The sequence below is a fragment of the Acinonyx jubatus genome, chromosome A1, assembly GCF_027475565.1.
Source record: "Acinonyx jubatus isolate Ajub_Pintada_27869175 chromosome A1, VMU_Ajub_asm_v1.0, whole genome shotgun sequence".
NCBI classification, from domain to species: Eukaryota; Metazoa; Chordata; class Mammalia; order Carnivora; family Felidae; genus Acinonyx; species Acinonyx jubatus.
The window spans coordinates 138,732,939-138,752,942 of NC_069380.1; the positions used below are offsets into that span (position 1 = coordinate 138,732,939).

Here is a 20,004-nt window from a genome sequence, read left to right on the forward strand (position 1 = left end):
TGACATTTTAATGAGTATTTTTTTTAAACAAAGTCCAAAGGATAATTAGAACTACCTCCCACACAAGAATCTTTTTTTTTTTAAAGACAAGAAAGGTGTGGGTGCCAACAGAGAAGGCTCATTTAAGAGAATCCATTTTGTAAGTGCAGATGAGTGTCCTAAAGCAACAACCCACTTTCCTAGTTGCATGTGGCTTGGTTTCTTTTTCCAGTCCTTCACTCCTGTGGATGTCTCCCCACTTCCTGATGTTTGTGGCTTAGGTTTTATATCATTTTCAAACTCAAATTTAAGCCGTCTTGAAATAGAGCTGGAGAGGAGTCCCAAGAATTCATGGCTAAATAGTTAGGGTGGTCAGTGTCTCACCACTTCATTCTTTTACTCGCTTTTGGTCCAGGTAATGGTATTTTAGTTTAACAAAGCATCTGCACAGCCATTCCTGAAAACCTTCACTGTGTCTATCTCTCATTCAAGCCACAGAATATCATCCCTCAGTCTTTGACACCGCCTCCTGCAGGGGCATGTCATAAAAGGGGAGTAGCAGTGGACTCCCTTCCTAGGATTCCCTCCTCTCACTTGCGAGCTGTCCTCCTTCTCTCCCGGTCAGATGGTTGAAATAAGGAAGAAAAGAGTTAGGGACCAAGCATGGCACAACCTGTCTTGGCAGTTGTCATCCACTTCTTAAGTATCTTTTTTATTTTATTTTTTTAACGTTTATTCATTTTTGAGAGACAGAGAGAGAGAGAGAGCATGAGCTGGGGAGGGGCAGAGAGAGAGGGAGACACAGGATCCGAAGCAGGCTCCAGGCTCTGAGCTGTCAGCACAGAGCCCGACGCGGGGCTCAACTCACTGACTGTGAGATCATGACCTGAACTGAAGTCTGATGGCCAATTGATTGAACCACCCAGGCGCCCCCACTTCTTAAGTATTGATTTGAATTGTATCTCTAACTCAGATGTTAGAAATTGAAGAATTAGCTCTTTGTTCAGGACCCAAATCAGAAAAGAAATGTAGCTGAGGCTCTGAAGACAATACTCCTTTGGGTAGATACCTCTGCTTCTTCTGTACTCCACGCTTTCTTCATAACCTTTTCTAGCATGGGTGGTACTGTTTCTTGTGACTGTTAACTAATATCTGCCTCTTCAACTAGACTGGAACTCGTTGAGGGCAGAAAAGAAGTCTTATTAGCCTCCACACCGTGGAGCATTGTGACTAGCGTTTACAGGCGCTCAGAGAAAGTATGAATGAATAAACAAAGTAAGTTAAGGTTATCACTAGGCAGTAAGGAAATGCATATTAAAACTGTGGTGAAATACCACTATACACCTATTAGAATGGCCAATAAAAATGCCTAAACTGACAAAAAAAAAAAAGTGGCAGGAAGGATGAGAAGCGGCTGGAGCTCTCACACACTACTGAAGGATATGTAAAGTGGTACAGCCATTGTGGAAAACAGTTTGGCAGTTTCTTATAAAACTAAATATAAATTTATCCTATGACTCGACTAACTCGCTCCGGGGTATTTACACAAGAAAAAAGGAAGTCTTAGGGATGCAAAAAAACCTGTGTGAAATGTTTGCAGCTGTTTCATTTATAATCACCTGAAATTGGAAACAGTCCAACAGTCCTTCGGCTGGAGAGTGGATACACAAGCTGGGATCCATCTCCTACACAAGGGACTTGTAGTCAGCCGTGAAAAGGGACAAAGTATTGATGTGTGCGACAATCTGCACGGGGGCATTATTCTAAGTGTATTAGGCCAGATTCAAAAAGCTGTGTACAGTATGATTCCATTCATATGACCTTCTGGAAAAAGCCAAACTAAAGACAACTATAAAAGCCAGTGGTTATCAGTGGTTAGGGAGGGAGGAAGGGGTGACTGTAAAAGGGCAGCAGGGAGGAATGTTTTAGGGGGATGGAACTGCTCTGCGTCTTGATTATGATGCTGGTTACGTGACTGTACGTTGATCAAACTTGAACTGTATAATGGAAAAAGTAATCAGTTTTACACTATATAAATTACTAATTTAATTTGAAAAAGTAAATCAATGTTGTTTTGCTATTTAGGGTGCATTTAAAAAAATGCCAAAAGAGGGCCTCCTGGGTGGCTCAGTCAGTGAAGCATCTGAATCTTGATTTCAGCTCAGGTCACGATCTCAACGTTGATGAGTTGGAGCCTGACATTGGGCTCTGTGTTGACAGTGAGAGCCTGCTTGGGATTCTCTCTCTCCCCTTCTCTCTGCCCCTCCCTGGCTCCCGTGCTCTCTCTCTATATAAGTAAATAAGTACATTTTTTTAAATGACAATAGAAAATAAGTCTTACTAGCCTGCCGTGGTTTTTCACATGTTCGTCTACACACACGAACACTGTGAGAGAGTGTGTGTGTGTGCTTTCATTTAGCAGATGTTTAAAAACATTATTCTATGGACCAGGACTTGCTGTAGGCACTGAGAATATATTGGTGAGGAACAAAAGCCAAGTTCCTACTCTGATGACAGGGAGAGAGACAGATAGTAAACATGTCAACGAATCAATGCAGTTGACAGCTTTGTGCTGTGGAAACGATAAAACAGGCCTTGGTGATGGAGAGTGGGATTCAGTGATTGGCCTCTCTGAAGAGACAGATAACCTTAAACTGACCTGAAAGGTGTGAAGGAAGCATGAATGTATGCAAATATTCAGGCAGAGCAGTTCTGGCAGGGAAAATATCAAATGCAAAGACCCCAAGGGAACTACACTGGTGATGAGACTGCCTGAAAGACCCTCTCACTTTCAAAACTCATAGAAAGGCCAGCTAAAACATAACAAACATTATTTTCAAATGTATGGCTGGGCTTCCAAGGAAATAAGGTAAAGCCCCTAAGATGGAATTAAGCTTTGTATGTTCAAAGAACTGGCAGCAGGAAGGTGGATCTGGACCAAGAGGGCAAGGAGACCAGCAGAAGGTGAGCTCAGGTAAGTAGGTAGGGATCTGTTTCTGTTGGCTCCAGAGGCCATGGCAAGGCATTTGGATTCAGTCCAAAGGTCTTGAGAGCCATTGGAGGCTTTCAGGAAGCAGAATGAAATGCTCTTGTTGACATTTCAACAGGATAAGTCTGGCTGCTGTCGGGAGAGTGGCCTGTGACACACCAGGAGAGGCAGGGAAAGGAGAGTGAGGCTCCTGCTGAAAGTCAGGGGTACAGTGTTGCCAGCCAGGGGCTCTGTGGTACCAGGGAGAGGTGGAGACATGGGTGGCTTGGAGGTCTATTGGAGAGATAGAGTTTGCTGAGAGATTGGACCTTGAGTGTGGTGAGGGGAAAAGAAGAGTCAAGGATGCGGTCCTGGTTTTTGGCACAAATATCTGGGTGGCTGGCAGTGTATCATTTGCTGAAAGAGAAATACTGAAGGAAAAACAAGACTTTTCTGTGATAGCAGAGCAGGAAATCAAAAGTTCCATTTTGGACACAGTAACTTTGAGATGCTTATTAGACACCTCTGTAAAAATGTAAATAGGCAGATGGAGATGGGTTTCTGGAGCTCTAGAAAGAAAACAGTCTGTGTTTCAGAGACAATGGCATATAGATGGTGCTTAAAGTCATGGAAATCCATGAGTCTTCCAAGAAAGAACATGTAGCCAGAAAACAGGACTGACAGTCAATATTTGGTATATACCAACTTTGGGGAGCTAGTCAGAGAAAGAGCCATTACGAAAACTAAAGGTAAGTCATTGAGGTGGGAAGGAAACTAATACATGTAGTGATGAGGAAGATAAGGAGAATAACTTCTTCCAAGAAAAGAGAATGGTCAACTATATGGAATGATTGAGAGAGTTCGAGTAAGAAGAGGATGGAGAAGTGACCATTAAATTTGGCAAGACAGATGACCTTGACTGGCACAATTTCTGTTGAATTTGGGGGCAGAAGCCTATTTGAGGTGAGAATATTGGATGAGAAAGTGGATAGAGTTGCTATAGACCATTCTTTTGAGAACAATTGGCCGATGGGGATAGAGGAGTAGCTGTGCAACTGGAGAGGCCTGTGGGGGTCAAGACAGGGCTTTTTCTTAGATGGTGGAGATGGGTATGCTGAGGAAATGACCCACTGAGTAAGGCAAGAGAACACCATGAGGAGGGCTGGAGAGGAGGGATAGATAACTACAGGAGTTCTGTCCTTGAAAGAGAGAGAAGGTTGGGCTCCAGAGCCATGTGGACAGGTTGACCTTGGATTGGTTTCCACAGACGAACTGCCCAAGATCCTAAGGGAAGGAAGAGGGTGTGGACAGGAGCAGGTGGGTAGGGGTATTCAGCAGCGAGAAGATGAGATGTATGTGGTTCTCTCTGTGTTTGTTTTCTCAAAAAAAACAGGAGGTAGGGTCAAGTGCAAGGAGTGGAGTAGATGGCTAGAGATTTGAAGAGGGACCTAAAAAGGTTACAAAAGAGTTTTGGAGCCTAGGGAAAAGCATATTGCAAAAAAAAAAAAAAAAAGGAGAGAGAAATGAGTGGACCACACACCCTTTATGTAAAGCAAGACCACAATGTATGTGTGCACGCACACCCCAATCATGGGGTCAGAAGACCAACCACATGGCTAATGAAGTAGAGAATGACATGAAACACAACAAATAGGCTAAGCTTTGGCTGCTGGAGAGAAGAATCTACCTGAAAAAACTGCATTTTCAGCTGAGGAAAGCTGAACTCTGTACCAGCTAGCTCTCCTCTGGGTTTAGATTCTATGTGTAGTCCAGTTTCCTCTGTAGGCTGAAAAGTGCTCAACTGGCATCACACTGCAATCAGTCTCTTCCCTATTGCTGTGATGTTCAGGAGCAGGGGAAGTGAAGGGTGATACCAGGACCAGCTGTCGAGAAGGAGAGTGAAATCACCAGAGAAGCATCTAGAGAAGTCCGAGCCAAAGCAAGGGGCCTGAGGTTTCATAGAGAAGAGCTGAAATTCTTTAATGTAATTGCTGTCAATCAAGTAAGCCCTAAAGCTGTAACTGCAAAGAGAAGCATATTGCTCTCTTCATGCTGCTGTAAGAAATCACCACAAACTTACTGGTTTTAACCAGCACAAATTTATTATTCTCAAATTCTGGAAGTTGGAAGTCTAGATGAGTTGGCAGGGCTTCTTGGAGGCTCGAGGGGAAAATACATGGCCTTGCTTTTTCCAGCCTCTGCAAGCCACCTACATTCCTTGGTGTGTGGCCCCTTCTACATCTTCAAAGCCAGAACTGTAGTATCTTCAGATCTCTCCTCAAGCTCACCTCTGACTTTTGTCATCACATCTCTGTGTCTCTCTTTCTCTTACAAAAAGACTCTTATGTTTACGTAAGCAGGAGCCCAGCTCTATGACTTAATCATTGTACTTCACTATCCTTAATGGAATCACACCTGCAAGGCAACTTTGCCAATAGGGGAACATAGTCGCAGGTCTAGGCATGGGGATGAGGACATAGAGAGGGAGCATTATTCTATCACAAGATGTTTCCTGGTCTATCCACTAGTGTGACGTAGTTCTGTGCTGTAGCCTGACATTTAAAACATTGCTTTTGCTTCATTCAGCCATATAAAGCTTTTCTTTTTCATCCAGTGTGTAAAATAATAGGATCTAGATCTTTTTTAAAAAGACATTCTTTATGAGAAGCTCTCAGATCAAATGCGAAGTGAACATGGTATGTTTTCTCTGTTCCATCATAAAATTTCTTCTGTGTTTTTGGATATTTGAGGCTTTTGAATTTCCGCTACATAGAACACTGAGAGTAGACATCCTCTCCTGAAGTTTATGATGTGGTTAATTTATCAGTTCATATAATCCTCATGTGTTAAATTCCCAGGTAATATTTATTAATCTAAGATTGATACAGCGTGTCACTGATGTTTATGTCATTTGTCAACAAATTCTGTTTATGAGTGAGTGTGCATAGACATGAAATTGAGTGTGGCCTCAAATCCTGGTGGAGAAGATTCTGATATGTAACTTCAGCTTTGTGGCTTTAAGGAAGTTGTCACCCTCAGAATCTCGCTTGGCTCTTGTGTAAATAATGAATAATTACACTGCTCTCTTAGGGATGGCCTGACTTTTGTTCACAAAAGGACTTATAAATGCCAAGCAATGCCAAAAACTAAAATTTTGCCTAATATAATTCACCTATGCCTGTATACATTTCCTCTCTGTTTTCAATTAGATTTTTTTATCCTTCATTATTTCTCCTTTAGAATTATGTTTGAATGTAGCTTTTAACCATTCTATACTCATCCAAATATTGGCTTTCTTTTAGTTCTTAAAGAGTTTTCTGTTTGTATCCCATAACGCTTGTTTTTATTATATATATTATAGTAAAAATACTATTTAGAAATTTAAAATTCTCTTGATCTATTTTAGGACACGTGCATATGGAGAGATACCACAACTGCCGTTTCTTAATAATTGTACTGGTCTGGGTGCTGGGCAGCAAACCAAAGACACCCTTTCAAGGGATCACTAAAGAGTCATGTGGAAACAGTTAAAAGAAACTGGTAGGGAATAATAAAGTACCCAGGAGCTTGTAGCAGGAGGACATCTTGTACCCACCTGGGCATCAAAGGGCAAGAAGAGGGAGGGGCTGCCAGAAGTTGACAAGAGCTATGACTATAGAAGAAGGGCCCAGAGGGCAAGCATAACCAATGCCAAACCTCCACCCAGCCAGGGCAAGGCAGAAGGGAAGCAGCGGAAATAAGTGTCCTGTCCCCACTCTCTGCTCTCCTGCCCCTGCTTCCTTTATCCAAACCCAGTGGAAGCCAATGGGCAAGGGAGCCGGTTGACTCCCTTCATAGTGGTCTGTTTCCTGGCACACAGCAGGGTGGAGAGGAGTGGGCAGTCAGTGACTGGAGGAGCAAACCAAAATGCCCATCACAGTGGTCTGTTGGAAAAAAGCATTCCAAATTCATCATGGCCTTTGGAATTTGGTTGTAAAGAAACACACATGCACCCCCATACTTAAGCCCTGACCCCTTTGGTCTTTCTTTCACCACTCCTATCAGTGGTTGTGTAGTTGAGCTGGTCACTGTGGCTAATCCCCACGCTGGGTCGTTCTTCTCTATTAAGACTTGATTAATAAATTTGCAGTGTGGACACCCACGATGATGGCGGGGTCCTTGCTTTCCCAGAAGGCAGTCTGAGGGTCACTCTCCTTCACTCTTCTCTTCTTCCTTTTCCAGGATGGAGCTTCAGCATGGGATCAGCCTACCAGTTTCATAGTTGGCGTGTGTTTGTGATAGTCTGTGCGCTCCCCTGTGTCTCCTCAGTGGTGGCCCTCACATTCATGCCTGAAAGCCCACGGTTCTTGTTAGAGGTAACACCTATAACTACAAATATTCAAGGAAGCTACATATGTTGGAAAGAGTTCCTTGTGAATTCTAGGAAAGTGTGTTTACCTCTTTAGGAGGTACGTTTTCCCTTGCTGCTATGGAACCATGGAGGGGTTGGCTTCATGGGGATATGCTTTTAAAGGATCAGTGTGTGAAAAAGCTTTCTCGTGGCCAGAAAGCACTAATGTTCCTCCCGAAGCAAGTAACTTTTCACTTAGTGAAGAGAAGATGTCTTATTTTTTTATACATGAAATTTTAGCAGCCAAAGATGCTATTTATAGTTACAGGTACACCCATCCACTGAACTGCTAATGTACTTAAGGATATCCAGTGGGATATCCCATTGGCACAGTTACACCCACTTTGATCTGACAACACAAGATGGTCATGGGAAAATCAGGGAGTATAAGTGTTTCATCTTTTAGCACCTCACTGTCTATTTGCATTTCTTAGGTTGGAAAACATGATGAAGCTTGGATGATTCTGAAGTTAATTCATGATACAAACATGAGAGCGCGGGGTCAGCCTGAGAAAGTATTCTCGGTGAGTACTTGCTTCTCAGAGAATCCTCTACGCCAGGGGCCAGGAAACCTTTCCTGAAAAGGCCAGATTGTGGATTTTTCTCTCTCTGCACCAGCTACGCTTATCTTTCAATTCCTCATATTTCTGTTTCACTGAGACATGTTGCACTACTGCCCTTGTGAGTACTGTTCATTCTGCATGGAATGCTCTTCCATCCTCTAGTTACAAAATTTATTGTCAATGGGGAATGCTGGTCTAAATTATTAAAAATTAGGGGCACCTGCGTGGCTCAGTTGGTTAAGTGCCAACTTCGGCTCAGGTCATGATCTCACGGTTTGTGGGTTCGAGCCCGCATCGGGCTGTGTACTGACAGCTTGGAGCCTGCACCCTGCTTCAGATTCTGTGCCTTCCTCTCTCTCCACCCCTCCCCTGCTCTCACTGTCTCTCTCTCTCTCTCTCTCTCAAAAATAAACTAAAAAAATTTTTTTTAATTACTGAAAATTGGATGCATAGAATTTTTTGAAGGAACAATGGTTTTTAAATCTTTTTACATATGCAGTCATATACAATTTGACTAATAATGTTTTATCTGAAAGAGGTTTAGGCAGACATATCATAAGACATGAGGTGAACATAAATAAGATCTTCAGTGTCTTATAAATGATGTCAACAATAGGTCTTTTGATGGCTTCCTGTCTTACATTTAGGTCTTTCACCAATTTTGAGTTTATTTTTGTGTATGGTTTAAGAAAGTGGTCCAGATTCATTCTTCTGCATGTCGCTGTCCAGTTTTCCCAGTACCACTTGCTGAAGAGACTGTCTTTATTCCATTGGATATTCTTTCCTGGTTTGTCAAAGATTAGTTGACCATAGGTTTGTGGGTCCATTTCCAGGTTCTCTATTCTGTTCCATTGATCTGAGTGTCTGTTCTTGTGCCAGTACCATACTGTCTTGATGATTACAGCTTTGTAGTAGAGCTTGAAGTCCGGGATTGTGATGCCTCCTGCTTTGGTTTTCTTTTTCAAGATCACTTTGGCTATTCAGTGTCTTTTCTGGTTTCAGACAAATTTTAGGATTATTTGTTCTAGCTCTGTGAAGAATGCTGGTGTTATTTTGATAGGGATTGCATTGAATATGTAGATTGCTTTGGGCAGTATTGACATTTTAACAATATTTGTTCTTCCTATCCAGGAGCATGGAATCTTTTTCCGTTTTTTTGGTGTCTTTTTTGAACTTCTTTCATAAGCTTTCTATAGTTTTCAGTGTATAGATTTTTCAACTCTTTGGTTAGATTTATTCCTGAGTTATGGTTTTGGGTGCAATTGTAAATGGGATTGATTCCTTGATTTCTCTTTCTGTTGCTTCATTGTTGGTGTATAGGAATGCAACCGATTTCTGTGCGTTGATTTTATATCCTGCAACTTTGCTGAATTCATGAATCAATTCTAGCAGTTTTTAGTGGAATCTTTTGGGTTTTCCATATAGAGTATCATGTCATCTGCGAAGAGTGAAAGTTTGACCTCCTCCTGGCTGATTTGAATGCCTTTTATTTCTTTATGTTGTCTGATTGCAGAGGCTAAGACTTCCAATACTATATTGAATAACAGTGATGAGAGTGGACATCCCTGTCTTGTTCCTGACCTTAGGGGGAAAGCTCTCTGTTTTTCCCCATTGAGTATGGTGTTAGCATTGAGTCATTCATATATGGCTTTTATGATCTCGAGGTATGCTCCTTCTATCCCTACTTTCATGAGGGTTTTTATCAAGACAGGATGCTGTATTTTGTCCAATGCTTTCTCTGCATCTATTGAGAGGATTATATGGTTCTTGTCATTTCTTTTATTGATGTGATGAATCACATTAATTATTTTGCGGATATTGAACCAGCCCTGCATCCCAGGTATAAATCCCACTTGGTCGTGGTGAATAACTTTTTAATGAATTGTTGGATCCAGTTGGCTAATATCTTGTTGAGGATTTTTGCATCCATGTTCATCAGGGAAATTGGTCTATAGTTCTCCTTTTTCGTGGGGTCTCTGTCTGGTTTTGGAATCAAGGTAATGCTGGCTTCATAGAAAGAGCTTAGGAGTTTTCCTTCCATTTCTATTTTTTGGAACAGCTTCAAGAGAATAGGTGTTAACTCTTCCTTAAATGTTTGGTAGAATTCCCCTGGAAAGCCATCTGGCCTGGACTCTTCCAAGCAAAATAATTCTTAATCCAGAAGCTAATGTCTCTGAATGTTTTATCTGCTAATGTGTGCCTTTGTGGTTAAGATTCAAAGAAGGGTATTTTGGTTTCATATTATTCCATTGCTACTTGTTCTTCCCCTTTACTCTATGGTACTCCCTTTCATTCGCTTCTTTTAGGTGGTGTTGGGATCTGTATACTTGTGCCAATAGTCTCATATATGAATGGAGTGATTATATACTTTCTGTGGGAGTTGGGTTTTGCTTCTTTCAAAACAAATTATAAGCCTTCAGAGAAGAGAGCCCAGCACTTACCCTGTGTCGCTCTTTATAGGTAAACAGAATCAAAACCCCAAAACAAATAGATGAACTGATTGAAATTGAGAGTGACACAGGAACATGGTACCGGAGGTGTTTTGTTCGGATCCGGACAGAACTCTACGGAGTAAGTAAAAAGTGTGCCCTGACTTGCTGCCCAACCTGTTGCATTTGAGGTTGGTCAGAAGCAGGATTGATTGCAAGTTCCATGAGTAGGGCTGTGCCCGCTTCTGCCCAGGTCACCTAATTCCCACACTAGCACCAGGTAAAAGGATCCCCATGGGATAAGCAGGCTAGCCAAGACATTCCATCTTTGGGAAGGAAAAGTGCTAGGCAAGGAGTCTTGGCTGGGATGGGGTGCCCTGAGGTCTTGGGTTACTTTGCCCACTGGCCTGCAGGAAGCTAAAAGGTGAAACTTGCAGTATTTGGTTCCCTACAGCCTTCAGGTTTTACATTTGAAGTTGGAATGAATCTGGCCAAAAGAAAACTCAGTGTTTTTGTAACTGGTGGAGGGGTTTGGGGAGTGGGTTGGCTGGCTAACTGTGAAAGAAAACTAACTCTTGCATATTTCACAGATTTGGTTGACTTTTATGAGATGTTTCAACTACCCAGTCAGGGATAATACAATAAAGCTTACAATTGTTTGGTTCACCCTGTCCTTTGGGTAAGTAATATTTAAATTCTTCATGAGTGAAATCTGTACATATCTACCCTATAACTCCCAGTCACACTGCTTTCCTTTCTTATACTGTTTGATGCTGTTAATGTGCTAGGAAAGTTTTTTTTTTCCAGTTTAGTTTTGCTGACAATTATAGTTTTTATAAACGACTTACCTTTATTTGTCCTAAAGCTGGGTGGCAAAACCAGTAGTGCTTGAAAAGCCCGACAAGACCGTGGGTGATTTGCTCCCCATGGCTTCTCCACCCTTCTCTCCTCATTTGCTCGGCACCAGCCACACTGGCCTCTTTGCTTTTCCTCGAACATGCCAGAACTGCTCTCATCTTAGGGAACTGCCTTGGCACTACCCCCAGATACTGTCCAGCTCATTTTCTCACCTCTTTTGGGACTTTGCTCAGAGGTCACCTTCTCAGAGTCACCTTCCCTAAGCACTTATCTTAATTGCAGCCCCTCAGTACCTCCTACCCCCTTCTCAGCCTTATTATCCCTCCCACCCCAAGCACCTTCCATTTCTAATATACAAAAAGTATCTTCATTCTGCACAGAATAAAGCTCATCTCCCTCTCTCTGGAAGCTCTGGGAGAACAGGGATTTTTAAGCTGTTTTGTTCACTGCCATAACCCCCTGGTACATAGTAAGCACTCAATAAATAGTTGCTAAATGAGTAAAACCACCATATATGTGTTCTAAGAAAAGAGGAGGTAGGAAGAAAATTCCAGAATTTTGTTTGCTAATAGTTTCAGAATATTTGTGTCCAACTCTATTTTGCCTAGTTTATTGTTTAAAAGAGGCAGTTAGAGAATGCCCTACACTTTTAGGTCAATAGGCTCTTAGTGACTAGGGGAGCCCAACATGTATGCCCCAGGTTCTATCTCTAAACATCCCTGGCTTAAAACAGTAAACTGAAAAATAACCAATCTTTTGCAGTGCCATGGTGTGTGGTAAATGGAGAGAGGAGGGAAGTGTGGATCAGGAGACCTAATATCTCATCCTGCTCTGTGACCTGAAGACACTCCCAAGTTTTATTTCCTTATTTCCAATTTAGGAGGGTTGGTTCAGAATATGTAAAGTTACTCCCACTCAGGTTCTAAAAGGCACATTAATCTATGAAGACAGAGAAGGCTGAAAAGTAACAGGTATTTTGTACCCACTATGTGGTAAACACTTGGCTAGGTACAAAAATAAGCCTGTCGAAAGTTCTACTCTTAATGTGGAGATTTACATGGTAATATCGGGTTTGTTTATATTTTGTTACTTATGACTGACCACATTTTAAACTTTATGGTTTCCTTATAATACCCCTGAAATGTCAAATAGTGCCTAGCATTTAGTGGATATTCAGTAAATGTTTACTGAATAAATAAAATATTAGCTGAAATTCCTCCATGTCACTGATGATGTATGTTCCAGGGTAGTGTGCTTCTGTCACTGTTGCCATTTGTAAAGATTTTTGTCCCGTGTATATGAGTAAAAAGCATTGTGATAGATGGTGCATCCATGAGTCATTTCTGATTTAGTGGCCACCACTCTAAATCATTAGATTTAGTAAGTAATTAATTCATGGTCTATGAAGAGAAGGGCTTGGAATCTCTGGAATCCCAAGGCAGAGATGTTTGAGACATCCTAATGACAGCGATGATGATAAAAACTAGTCTTTTGAGCACTCACTATGTGCTAGGTCCTTGGCATCCCATTTAACCTGAGTAACCACCAGGCGGGTACTGTCATCATTCGCAAATTAGAGATGGGGGTCACTCAGGCTTAGGTAAGTGTGCATCAGAAGAATCACCTAGAGGGCTCCCTGTCCAGAGTTTCTGATGCAGTCATTCTGCATGACACCTGAGAGTTTGCATTTGCAGCAAGTTTTCAGGCGATGCTGATGCCTGCTACTGGTCCTCAGACCCTTCTTTGGGAACCACCATCTTAGAGCAGCACTGTCCAATAGCAATGAAATGCAAGTCACATGTGTCGTTTTAAATTTTCTAGCAGCCACACTAAAGAAAATAAAAGGAAACAGGTGAAATTAATTTTAATACTTTATTTAATTCATTATGCCCCAAATAGTGTAATTGTTTCTTAAATTTCACATATGAGGGGAGTCGTATGGTATCTTTCTTTGTCTGACTGACTTATTTCACTTATCATAATACTCTTTAGCTCTATCCATGACATTGCAAATGGCAAGATTTCATTCTTTTTTTAAGGCTGAGTAATATTTTAGTGTGTGTGTGTGTGTGTGTGTATGGCTTCTTAATCCATTCATCAATCAATGGACTTGGGCTACTTCCATAATTTGTGTGTTGTTGATAGTGCTGCTATAAATATCAGGCTGCATGTATCCCTTTGAATTAGTAGTTTTGTATTCTGTGGGTAAATACCTAGTAGTGAATTTGCTGGATCATAGACATTTTTCTAAAGAAGATATAGATATGGCCAACAGACACATGAAGAGGTACCATAACTGATCATCAGGGAAATACAAATCAAAACTATAATGAGATACCATCTCACACCTGTCAAAAGGGCTAAAATCAACAACACAAGAAACAAGGGTAAGGATGTGGAGAAGGGGGAATCTTCCTGCACTGTTGGTGGGAGTGCAAACTGGTGCAGCCACTCTCAAAAACAGTGTGAAGTTTCCTCAAAAAGTTAAAAATAGAACTACCCTATGACCCAGCAATTGCACTCGCCACATTTCAACCGCTCAGTACCCACATGTGGTTAGTAGCTGCTGTACTGAAGAACCCAGCAGCATGACTTAGTTGTCATATGCTAGCATAATACATTAGAAGGTAAGGCATAATACATTAGAGGGAAATAACCTGCATGTCCCTTTTCCCAGCCTCAAACCACTTGAGAAATGGTTCTCTGCCCTCAGACTAGCAGGATCACAGTAGTGTAGAAACCAAGAAATATTCCCCATTAGTAAGGAGGTCATTCTTTAAGGGTACTCACATTTTGGATCCTAGGAGTTAGTACAAGCAGACTAGGAGACAAGGTTGCTCAGTGAAGGCTGGGGTGATGAGAAAAACTTCAGCATCAGGATGCCATGTGGTTGATATAGGCTGCATGTTCCTTTCCAAAGGAAGAGTGCAGGAATTATACATCTCAGGTTCCCTAGGTCAAGTCGTCTCTCTAGCTTGATTTTTGCAGATTTCACCATGGCGAGGAGGGGGCAATACAGATTACCGTTTAATGATTCCTAATGTTACAGGGAGACAGTCACAATCAGAAGTGCTTCTCCAGGAACCACCACCTCTCTGAAAATGTCAGGGAGGCAGTCATTGCCACCGGTATGCTGGCACCTTTACAAACTCACTCTTGTTTTTGTCGTTGCAGATACTATGGATTATCTGTTTGGTTCCCTGATGTCATTAAACATCTGCAGTCGAATGTGTTGCCAATCGAAAAGATAGAGAGAGAAAAATTTTCAAATTTCACTGTTAACTTGACAATAGCAAATGAGTTGCATATTGGAGCGGAATACGACAATGGCAGGTCCAGAAACTTTGAAATAACTTAATTTTCTATATGTTCTGAGAAATGGATTTCTCATTGGCCTTCACTGCACTGAAGCATGCACAGTTTGTTTGTTTTAGTTTGTACTTAGTCGTTTTCAAATTGAACTTAAAAACTTCCAAATGGGCCTTAAAGATAAGGTACATGTATATATAAGTATTTTACTTAAAACTATTTCTGAAACAGCTGCTTTAGATTTATTTAGGGGAATCGACTAGCACAAAAAGAAAATTTAGAGAGACCCTGGAAAGCAACAAAAATAAGTTACGGAAGAGAAGAGCGTAGAGTGTGAGAAAATAATATGGGTTATAGTGTAATTTAATCCAGAGAAGAAATGTCAAGTGTCATTTGATGCCTGTCTCCTATCCCTGAAAAAGGGGACCACTTTTCAGAACCCCTTCCTTCTCCCTATGCCAAATCAATAATTGGCATTAAATTGTATCAGGAAGACTCTCAGAGAAAGGAATCGTTTCCCAAAGTTAAGGGTTTTGAAAATATGGAATAAGTTAGCAAAGGACATTTTTGAAGATGGAATCTGGAATGCATCTTGATAAGGGGAGAGAACTGGCTCAGGAAGGTGGCTCTGGTCCATTCTTTCAGGGAGGGAAAGATACAGACAAGGTCATTGTTTCCATCAGTTGTTGTCTGAGCCAATAATTGCCGGTATGAGCTCCTGTTGGTTAACATCATTCTTAGGAAGTTGTCCCAAATGCAGAAGTGGTAAAAGTAAAAGTAAAAGTAAAAATTTTAAATAACTGAACAAGGTCCTCCAGGGCATAACTAGTTTGGAAGGATAAGAAAGAATTCCATAGGATGTTTACGGTCTGTATAATGAAAGGGAGAATTATGAATTAGGAGATAATTGTTTAAATTGGCAATTCCATGAGGGGCCTAATCCTTGGCCAAGCCCTGTAGGATCACCTTCACTCTCCCACATAAAATACCAGCCCAAGTCTGCACTGGTTTTTGCACCAAAACCTTAGAGTCAAGTGCTCTCTAATTGAGGGTAAAAATTTACTTCATTTATTTTTTAAAGTATTGTTACTCTGTTAAGAATGTCTAATATGTTTGTGTCTCTGACATATTTTAAATGATATTTGTTGAAGTTCTAAGCCAACTATTCAGTCATCACTAAGAAATGTTTTACATTAGCCATAGAGCGATTAGTAATTTTAATAGTATTAAAATCCTTGTAGAACATACATATTTATTTTAGAAGATGATAGAATATTTATTTGTTTGTCCTTTAGGAAAAGTGAAATACCACCAGCTAACTCATTTTTTCCAAATAGCTTTCCTATTCAGTATCATAAAATGGCAACTCTTTTCTGTGCCATGGTACTGATATGGAATAACCTCCGGGGTGTAGACTATCATGAAACAAAGCAAAAAGTGTAGAATAACTTGTCTCGTCTGCTAGCAGTCCATATATAGAACGCTCCTGAAGAGCACATGAGAACCTGGCTACCCTGGTTATCTCTGGGCAAAAGAACTGGGTGGCTTGGGAATGCGTGGGGAAGGACTTATTTTATCCTTTTTTTTGATGTTTTGATCTTTGTACCTTGTGCACCCTATGTATATATTATCCACTCATAAAAAAAAAAAAAACCTAAAAAATTGTTTCCCCTTTCTAAATTCAGTTCTATTTCAGAAAATTGATAATATTCTTAATATGCATCATTACTTACCCTTCTTTAATGGAAACATTTATAGTTTAGATGGTTTTACTCTAGACCCCTGGAGTAGAGGTTCATATAAGATTACTTTTTTTTTAAATTTTTTGTTGAATGTTTATTTATTTTTGAGACAGAGAGAGACAGAGCATGAACAGGGGGAGGGTCAGAGAGAGAGGGAGACACAGAATCAGAAGCAGGCTCCAGGCTCTGAGCTGTCAGCACAGGGCCCCACGCGGGGCTTGAACTCACTGACCGTGAGATCATGACCTGAGCCGAAGTCGGCCTCTTAACTGACTGAGCCACCCAGGCGCCCCTAAGATTACTTTTTAAGATGGCAATCTGTTAGGCCACAGTGCACTTTGAGCTGATGAATGCAATCAGGCATTAAGGTGAGAACAATTTTGAAAGTACTAAAGAATATATAGATCTTAAGTCAGTCAGCTTGCTTGCCTGGGTAGCTCAGACCCTTTCTGTTCCTACTAGGAGTGGTATTTGGTATAACTTCTTCTACAGTTGAACCAGCATTTTCTTCTCAGTGACTGGCTAAGTATACATTCATGGTCTGTTAATAACTTACCAAGACACATTGATGACTATCAGTCTGTGTCTCCTAGAGGTCCTGACCAACACAGACATCTAAGATGTTAGGATCATCATAACTATTAATCCTGTTCACCACCTATAATCCCTGCCCACAGCAGCACCCAGAAACATCTACAAGTTTTCAAAAATGAGCAGAGCTCTCTAGTCAGTCTGCTTGGTTCAAGGAATACCTGTTGGCTGTGAGAAGAAAAATCTTCATGGAAATGAGTGTAACTTATGAGTTTCTTGAGCCTTGAGTCAATCATCCCTCACATAAATGAAGCAGAATTATTATGTCCTCTCTTCAGAATCACTGAAATCCCTACACTAGAATGAAGAAGTCTTGAGTTTTTAGCTTGGCAAACAGACTTTCATTAAAAGTGAGCATGAGGGGAGCCTGGGTGGCTCAGTCAGCTGAGCGTCCGACTTCAGCTCAGGTCACGATCTCGCGGTCCGTGAGTTCGAGCCCTGCGTAGGGCTCCGGGCTGACGGCTCGGAGCCTGGAGCTTGCTTCCGATTCTGTGTCTCCCTCTCTCTCTGCCCCTCCCCCATTCATGCTTTGTCTCTCTCTGTCTCAAAAATAAATAAATGTTAAAAAAAAAATTTTTTTAAATAAAAAAAAAAAGTGAGCATGAGAGCACATTCTCAAGTTAGAGCCTTTAACCCCAAAAGAGAATTTTTAAATAAAGGCATATGAGCAGGAACGAAAGGATAGGATTGAAAAATAAGGAATCAGTAGCCACAGGTAAACTCCAAACACTGTATCGTCAATAGGATACTCCACAAAATCTTATGCCAACATTGTAAAGGCTTAATGAAGTTATCTTGAAGGCCATCTCTTCTGGTGGAAAATCATATTGGTGAGCAATGAGATAGCCGAAGGACAGGCCGTATGAGGAAAAGGTGGGAAAGCTAAGAGCCTAGAAAATTCAAAGTCCAGTGTCCTTTATGGAGAGTTTATAAATGGGGCATGAGATCTCTCAACCCATTTGACTTCACTTTGAACCCTGATGGACATAACCATTGATAATAATTTTTTGTGTGTGTTGGGCAGATTTCTAGGGATCAAGTTCAAATCCGTAACTTTCAAAGATTCAGTTTTTAAGGACTGCACCTTTAAGGATGTGACTTCAGTCAACACCTACTTCAAGAACTGCACATTTATTGACACTGTTTTTGATAACACAGGTAGGTGTGCTCCTTAGCCCTGCCTAGGGCCTCTTCAAATGGCCCAGTTCTTGGCAGAAACGTGATACCCCTGTGTGGGCAGAGGCTTATGGGGAAAGTAGATATTAAAGTGTAAAGGAATGAATTTCCTTAATCAGGTTAAGCTTACATTATTTGTCTCCCGTCAGATTTAATGCCGTTGGATTTGCTGAAGTTCAAAGTTGAAAAAAATCCTTTGAGCAATTTTGAAGAAAAGAATTAACCTGTAGTTTGTTTGTTTTGATAATCCTGGTTTCATATTCTGATGTCCACTTAAGTGATCATGCCTGAACTTCAGTTAACAGAAACGGACCGCATATGGCCATGCTTAATCAGATAGCTTTTTAATGCAATCCGTGTAATGGAGTCTGGAAAACTCTCCAGGACAAATAGGAGGGGGGAGGTGGAAACACTGATAGAGCACCTACTGTATGCTGGTTCCTACTCACTATCATTAGACATTCATTATCTCATTTGTTGAGATGATAGTGGAAACTTGGCAAAATTAAGTAATTTGGCTGCCTTCTTAGACCTAGTAACAGTTAACGTTTGGAACCAGTTTTATCTGATTGCAAAGCTCATGCTTTCCCACTCCTACACTCTGGTCCATCTGTCCTATGAGTCTAAAATAACAGCCCCACACTGGTGGGAGTAAAGCGCTCCACTCTTGGCAGCCCTGCCTTCTTGATGCTCAGACAGGAGCCAATGCTGCCCGGCTCCAGATCAGGGTGGAATCAGGTGCCTTCGGGGTTTTGTGAAGAGTGCTGTCACTGTCTTCTAACCCGATCAACCTCGGAAGACCAGCTTTTTAGGCAGATCTTGATGAGCAAGGACAGCAACAGTTTTGATTCCCACTGTGTCTTAGCAGAAGCCACCCCTCTGCACCCGCTCCTTGAACAGATCCAAGTTCAAGGAAAAAAAAAAAAAATTCAGCAGTGAGCTTCCAACAAGGTTCCAGTAAGGAACTCTTGTTCCTTTGTATGTTCCTCCACTTTGACCTCAAGTTACAAATTCAGCCTAAGGAGCCCGACAAAAGTCCCGTTCCTTTTCTTTGCCTCAGAGCCCATAAAATAGCAACGACAAGACTGATTCATGCGTGTTCTGAAACAAATTGTTTTTGTAATTGTAGTAGGGAAGCTATTAGTACTGTAATGATAGTCTTTATGTAACATGATAATTATAACAAAGTAACATTATAAAGAAGTAAGCAAGTAACATAATTAGCAATGGCCAACCATAAGAAATCAGAAAATAAGTGGATTCTTTAATTTATTCCTTTACTCGATAAACATATCCTTCATTCAGGCTACTTTGTAATGTGACGTTCTAGACCAGTCCCTGTGCTTTGGCCAGACCTTGAAGCCCTCAAGGAGTTTACAATACCATGACTCTTTCCTGAATTCTTGACAGGCTTTTTTATACTGGTGTGGAACTGTAAAGAGCTTGATAAATTGTCTTTGTGTCCACAGATTTTGAGCCATATAAATTCATTGATAGCGAATTTCACAACTGCTTGTTTTTTCACAACAAGACGGGATGCCAGATTACCTTTGATGATGACTATAGTGCCTACTGGATTTACTTTGTCAACTTCCTGGGGACACTGGCAGTGTTGCCAGGGAACATCGTGTCTGCTCTCCTGATGGACAGAATTGGGCGCTTAACGATGCTGGGTATGTGCTTGGTTTCATGTAAAATAAAGGAGCTGCCCCTGCAATCCACGGGGAGCCCATTTCCCACTGTCCTCCCTATGCTCTTAGGGATTTGCATCCCACAGAGATGAGGAGAAATCCCTTAAGACCTTTCATTAAGACTAGAAATTATGTCTAATTACATTTTATTTGAGCAGCTTCCATGAGTTAACAGACTGAAAAACTAATTATGTGTGACTAATGTATATTTTTCCACTTAAGTAGCTGAGTAATTGATGATGTGCATTTCATGCTTGCTGTGTTTAGAAGGCTGTTAAAGAGGCAAACTTTTAATACAGGTGAACATA

At 41.1% G+C, this 20,004-nt stretch overlaps 1 protein-coding gene across 1 annotated transcript in view; it reads left to right on the plus strand.

Annotated features, from left to right (window-relative positions):
• The window catches only part of SV2C (synaptic vesicle glycoprotein 2C), a 216,835-nt gene that overhangs the window by 175,326 nt on the left and 21,505 nt on the right, over nt 1-20,004 (plus strand). The window contains exons 5-11 of the mRNA XM_027039758.2: nt 7,169-7,302; nt 7,772-7,861; nt 10,361-10,471; nt 10,920-11,008; nt 14,362-14,520; nt 17,854-17,987; nt 19,475-19,678. Coding sequence (XP_026895559.1) covers nt 7,169-7,302; nt 7,772-7,861; nt 10,361-10,471; nt 10,920-11,008; nt 14,362-14,520; nt 17,854-17,987; nt 19,475-19,678 — 921 coding nt within the window. The remainder of the gene's footprint in view (nt 1-7,168; nt 7,303-7,771; nt 7,862-10,360; nt 10,472-10,919; nt 11,009-14,361; nt 14,521-17,853; nt 17,988-19,474; nt 19,679-20,004) is intronic.